The 6,420-nt window shown below is 44.2% G+C and overlaps 1 protein-coding gene across 1 annotated transcript; it reads left to right on the forward strand.

Moving 5' to 3' along the window:
* Positions 1 to 1,381: 1,381 nt before the first annotated feature.
* prg4a (proteoglycan 4a) lies at positions 1,382 to 6,420 on the forward strand. The gene is made up of 14 exons (XM_029250159.1): positions 1,382 to 1,454; positions 1,670 to 1,786; positions 2,522 to 2,641; positions 2,754 to 2,843; positions 3,396 to 3,491; positions 3,739 to 3,786; positions 3,870 to 3,986; positions 4,173 to 4,436; positions 4,576 to 4,662; positions 4,895 to 5,031; positions 5,248 to 5,410; positions 5,508 to 5,609; positions 6,043 to 6,168; positions 6,296 to 6,420. Exons 1-14 carry the CDS (start codon positions 1,382 to 1,384, stop codon positions 6,412 to 6,414), a joined length of 1,659 nt encoding a protein of 552 aa, XP_029105992.1. The 3' UTR covers positions 6,415 to 6,420.

Consider the following 6,420-nt stretch of genomic DNA (forward strand, 5'->3'; position numbering starts at 1 on the left):
ACTGATCACACTGGTCATATTTACTTGAAAACATAGTAAATTATGTAATACTTACTCCATAGATTATTTTTTTATAGTACTCTTTCACTTATTGAAGGCAGTAAGTATTCCGTTTACTGTAGAATTAAATAAAAAGTAGGAATCTGCAGTTTGCAAAGTAAAAGGGGCTAATATTCATTTAATATTACAGCAAATTTTTCAAGTGCAGTTTAAAAGTACAGTACAGTTTGTTAAATTAGAGACAAGGCAATGAAGAGGAACTATAAATTAACTATAAAAAAATACATTTCATACAGAGAAGATGAGAAAAGTGCAATAAGATGTTCTCAACTTGACACTTAAATTTCCCGAGATTTTTTTTTTTTTTTACCATTGTATCATGGGTATGGAAAATGAATGTCGCAAACGACAAGCACCTAATGTTTTCAGCACAATGTGCAGGATTTGCCACGCTCAGGATAGGATGCAAGTAAAATTTGTCATAATTGCTGCATGCTGGAGGGAATAATTGACAGTCATTCAGTGTTGCCTACATTAAATAGGCTATTGACAGCTGTCAATAATAAAGCAGAAAAAAATTCATAGGATGACACATTCTGCAAAAAACATCACCAAGTGAGTCACAAGAGACATGACTTCTCCAGTCAAAGAAAATGTTTATTTTGTTGTGTAATGACTCTAATAAAAATTGAGATGTTAGTTATGAGGTAACCGAGCTGCTCAGTCTAGGTTTTGGTCTCATTGTTACGTGAGTCATTTTTGGAAGAATTAAAACTTATAATATGTGGCAATGATTGTTGCCCAGAATAACAATAAATATATTACTTGAGGCAGTTACGCTCAAATGAAAGAGGGGTTATGAAGATGGGATGTTGGTAAAAGTGTGGTCCATTTTTGTGGACCATTTAAAAGGTCATGTAAAGTGATCTCTCTGTCTGCGTGAAGATGAAGTATTTCCAGGCTAAGCCCCCGTTGAGTACAGTCTCACACTTTCAAAGTGTGTGTAGGAAGTCTCGGCTTCTGGCCGCATCATTTGTGTTTTAATTGGGCTGCAGTGGATAATTAGACAACCTACATTAGACTTCCTCGAAGCCAAACCCAACCCCTCCACACTGTATAAAAAGACCAAAAGCGTAGGAACCTTAACGAAGGTGACAGGAGTTTTTCTCTTGGACGGTAATTTCCTTGTATTGCTTCATGCCGAAATTACTTTACATGCTGTTTGTACCATGAGGAAACTGTCAGATCTGCAGTAAATCGGTGTATCTGGATGCGAGAGATAATCCGTAGAGGAAATTTCATTGTACCGCGTTCAGCTGAAATCACAGTCAGGTGCTTTAATTCATAGTTATTTTTACTGTTGCAGCTGAGGATTCGCACCATGGCCAGTTCATCAGGGATCGCTGGACTTTTTGCGCTCGCTTGCTTCCTCCTTCCACTTTGTGCTGCTCAAGGTATATGGGTTCCGGAGACATTTACAACACATTTGGCATTTCGAGGATGCGAGAGTGCATTTCTCAGTCGAGGAAACGCTGGCAACGCGACGCTCAAGCGATTAATGGCAATGGGGCAGAAAAGCGAACGGTGCCAGATGTTTATAAATCTTCATATATTACATTGCCATTTACGGTGTGTAAAAATGCAACGGGCCGTGCTTTAATTTCCCCAGCAACCTGCAAAGGTCGCTGTGGAGAGCCGTTCTCCAGGGGACGCATCTGCCACTGCGACCGCGACTGCCTTCTCCACAACGAATGCTGCAAAGACTACGAGTCTGCGTGCACCACAGGTGAGCACCCTGTTTTTCCCCTTGCCCTCCTCACTTTACCCAGAGCTGAACCTTTGCGGCATCTTTGGGCCGAAGCCACGATGCGAAAGGTATTTACAAAGCAACATCTGCAAAATTAACTCTTTTTTTGATTTTATTTTATTTAAGGGCAACCATTATATACCCTATGTTACCACGACACGCACCACGAATGTGATTGTGCTGCACTTTTTTGAAATGTATACCGTTACAAATATCTTTATTGCTCCAGTAACCACTTCAGGACACATTTTAAAAATTGTACTAATTTATATTTATTTATTTAGCAGATGATTTTCTCCAAATACCTTATGGATGAATACTGTGTAGTATGTAGGTGACACCATTTTATCCAAGGTGACTTATACTGCTGGATACACTACAGTAAACTACGTTCAGTGAATCATTGTGCTATACTCCAGAGCAACACACACACAGGGCAATTTAGAGTCATCAATTCACCTGAAAAACAACTCTTTGGACTGTGGGCGGAAACCAGAGCACTCAAAGGAAACCCATGCAAACACGGGGGGAACATGCAAACTCCACACGGACTGAGCAGGGATCAAACCCATGTCCTCTCGTACCACCCAGGTGCCTGCTGTGCCATCGTACTGCCATTAATGAAAGTGTATCGCTATGAAAAGAGGTCATATGTGATGGAATCACGCGGTCAATGTGTTGTAGCAACACGCTGGTGAAAGGGTGTGTCCGCAGGTGACTCCTGTGTGGGACGCTGCGGCGAGCCCTTCAAGCGTGGCCGACTGTGCAACTGCGACCCCAGCTGTGCGCTCTACGACCAGTGCTGTCCAGACTACCGGACGCAGTGCGCTGCAGGTTGGCACTTCATAAAAAGAGAGGAAAAGAATAAGTATGTGAAAAGAGCAAATATTATTAATATTGTTTTATTAAAATTCAAGAAACATGATTCTGGTGTGTTACTTTTCAGAGACTACAACCACACCGTACCACACGAAGACACCCGAAACAGCAGAGCAAAGGATGTCGCACATAGATGCGGGTAAAAACAAGGCTCAAGGTTTGTTCATCTGAAAGAAAAAAAACAGATAGGATAAAAGTATGGAAAGAAAATAAAATGCTTCCACATTTAGTCACTGCCACTGCGATACTGAGGAAGTAGCTTATTTAAGACGTGCTGGTGTTTCGTTCTCATGATGGTATGTTTCTGGCCCAAAGTTAGGGGAGAGTTGGTAGCATAGTGGTTAGTGCTACTTTGTGTGGACCCAAATGTCACGGGTTTGATTCCTACCTTTGGCTGCAGTACCCTTGAGCAAGATACTTATCCTAAAGTGCTCCAGTAAAAATAAGCCAGCTGTATTAATGGGTAATTGTAAGTTGGGGGGGGGGTGTGGTGGGTCTGGGGTTTGAGTCCTGCTTGGGGTGCCTTGTGATGGACTGGCGTCCCGTCCTGGGTGTGTCCCCTTGCGCCCTGTGTTGCCAGGTTAGGCTCTGGTTTGCTGAGTCCCCACTTGGGACAAGTGATTTCAGGCAGTGTGTGTGAGTGTAAGTTGCTTTGGAGAAAAGTGTCAGTTAAATCAATAAATCTAAGTTTCTCAAATTGCCTGTGTAGAACTTCCCAAGAAAGAGACAGTCAAGAAGCCAGGTTCGAAGCTCTTTTTGTCCAGTCCTAAATCACCTGACAGCGAGAGCGAGGAAGTGTATCCAGGTGTGTGTACGTAGCACCTCTATAACACACAGCGTGACACACATGCTACGGAAGCATAATTTTGCAAAAAGAATTTCGATTCTGAAAATGAAATTTTTCCATCAGCCACATGACCCCCGTGTCCTCTAGGCAGGCCTGTCCTGTACAGACGTTATACCATATACCATGGTATAAAAAGTGTTCCTTTTCTGTTGTATGCCATAGCAACTGTCTGCTGGGTTGTAACGAACTTTGCCATTTTTGTCAGTAGAAAACAAGCTCATGAACACCTTCCCTCAATCCACCCAGCAGCCTGGTGAGTTTGTATTGCCGGAGGTGATGAAGCGGTCAGGCACGGCCACGTTTTGCAGAGTCTCTTAATAGATTTCTTGTGGACAGAGATGCAAACCCTGCCCACTGAGGATACTTTGCCCCTCCCGAGTCTGAATGAACCTGCGCAGGCAGCAGGGCCTTTGCCCGATGGCACCGGGCACCGTGTCGACCCAGCCGCGCCAGGTGACGTGTGCACCCCGACCTCTCGCCAAGAAGGCGTTTCGGTCGGTGTATCTCACACATAGCTGCTTGTTCTCAGTCGGGAAACACAGTCCACGTCACACAATAATCAGTTTCTGATTAAGCGATCCTGTTCCGTATGATAATTATATCATCGTGTTTGTCAAAATATGACCATTATCATGCCAGATGGAGTCTCTACTCTTCATTTGATTCCTGTTGACCCGGCAACTGTGCTCCTTGAAAGCGCCGCCCACCAGTTGCTTCCATTTGCACCTGGACTGGGTCAACCTGCCCCTGACCTGCTGACCCCTTCCCCTGGAAAGCCCACCACCACGTCCCTGGAATTTGCGGTTTTTGCTGCTAGGCCCGTAGGCAGTCCAACCAGACCCAACACGCTGGGGGACATTGCAGCTGCCCTGGCGGCAGAAAACACCGACAGCTACCTTACGAGTAAGAGAAGCTCGCCGATTAGTAACCCATCCAGAAGCATTGCTTTATCCCAAAAACACTCTTTTTTTTTTTCTCTTTAAGCACCTTAAAAACTCAACAAAAAACTAAAATGACAGATTTGTGTTCACCTGTTGCGCAGATATCTCCAGCGACACAAACCTCTGCAATCTTCAGCCCATCGACGGAGTCACGGTCCTGTTCAACGGCACAATTGTGGTTTTCCGAGGTACGTGTGCGGGTGCCCTCCTCCCCAGCCCACCCAGCACTACAACTTAAAGGTAGCATTCCAAGTGAGGATGTGATTATTTAAATACCTCATTTGTCTGGGTTTAGCACGGAGGAAATTAAGTACGGCTGGATTACTCTCTTCACGGGTCTATTCAAAGAATTCATCGCCATTCGAGAGCAGACGGCATGCGAGAAGCTAGTCTCTCTCAGTTTTTTTTCTCTTCCATCAGGTGATTTCTTTTGGACCCTAGACAATAGCTGGGCCCCCAGCCCTGCTCGCAGAATCACAGAAGTGTGGGGTGTTCCGTCTCCCATCGATACCGTTTTCACCCGCTCCAATTGCCGGAGCAAAACCTACATCTTCAAGGTACTCAAACAGAGGAATGTCAAAACCCAACCTGTGAGGAAAAACCATAGCGTTCAATATCAGCCATGGGCCTTGTGCCAACGGTTACGAATGCTGCACTGTGATTTACAGACAGCCATGTTCACTGACATATCTTAATTACTATTCAATTAAGTTGAGTCGAACCGAGAGCTGGAGGAATAACTTCTCTGAAAAGTGACATTCTCTCTCTTGCAGGGAAATAATTACTGGAGGTTTGAAAATGGGATACTAGACCCTGGATACCCCAAATTCATTTCTGTGGAATTTGAGGGTTTCGACATGTCTGGGAAGATTGTGGCTGCCCTGCCGGTACCTGCCACGAGGAGGAGGCCGGAATCTGTCTACTTTTTCAGAACGGGTGACGGCCTCCTCCCTTTAACTGCGAATGCTTTGTGGAAGGTAGCTGGAAAGGTACACCCTGCTGAACATCTGTCCCATGCCGTGGTTCTTTTCAGGAGGCCGTGTGCAGAAGTACTCCTTTGGACCAGAGGCCACATCAAGCTGCAGGAGAAAGTTCCCCATTGTTGCCGGTGAAAAGCAACCTGCAGGACAAGCAGGTATTCTTCTGCAGGAGTTGACTTCTTTATATTCATTTTGCTGATATTTTCTCCAAAGTGAATTACAATGTTAAGCTACCTACACTTATTTACTTTACAGTGATTTTTATCAGATATTCAGTGGACACTTTGAATATTAATGACTGCAAGCCACTTTGTGAAGCTTGGGGAATTTTACCAGATACCTAGAAGTATAGGAAAAATACCAATGTTACTTTGCACAAAAGTTCTGCTACAGAGCTTAATTAGGTAGTACAGTCATGCAAGTGTTAGCAGGTGAGTTGAATATATTTGCTTTCAAGAGCAGAAAAGATGACAGAACATGACATTTAGCATATATTGTGTGATTAATGTTAAGAAAGTAATTAACTTTCACCAATGAGTAACATTACAGGAAAATAATCAACTTCCGTAATTTGTTGTTGCACAACAGCCAGCCCAGGCAATGAGATCAACATTAGAGTCAGCTGGAAAGGATTCCCTTCCCTTGTGACCTCTGCAGTGTCTGTACCCAATCCCCACAAACCAGATGGCTACGATTACTACATCTTCTCAAACGGTACACATTCATTCATTAACCGTGAAAACATGGCCAACTTTGAGATTCTCATCTTTGACAAGAAACCCCCCCCAAGAAGTTCATCTGTAGTGGGAAATTAACTGTTCATGACCTCCATGTTTTGCAGACAAATACTACATCATCAAGGTTGTCGGCGAGCGGCTTGCACTAGCCACCACCCCAAACCGGGCTTCCCAGGACAACTCTGCCCACAGATGGCTGAAGTGCCCACTGGCATCTCGCTGAAGAACG

Source organism: Scleropages formosus, chromosome 3 (genome assembly GCF_900964775.1).
Source record: "Scleropages formosus chromosome 3, fSclFor1.1, whole genome shotgun sequence".
NCBI classification, from domain to species: Eukaryota; Metazoa; Chordata; class Actinopteri; order Osteoglossiformes; family Osteoglossidae; genus Scleropages; species Scleropages formosus.

Coding starts and splice junctions, on each gene's coding strand:
- prg4a (XM_029250159.1), top strand. CDS start 1,382: ATGGCCAGTTCATCAGGGATCGCTGGACTTTTTGCGCTCGCTTGCTTC. Junction 2,844..3,395: donor GGGTAAAAACAAGGCTCAAG/GTTTGTTCATCT, acceptor TTGCCTGTGTAG/AACTTCCCAAGAAAGAGACA. Junction 5,411..5,507: donor TGTCTACTTTTTCAGAACGG/GTGACGGCCTCC, acceptor GGTTCTTTTCAG/GAGGCCGTGTGCAGAAGTAC.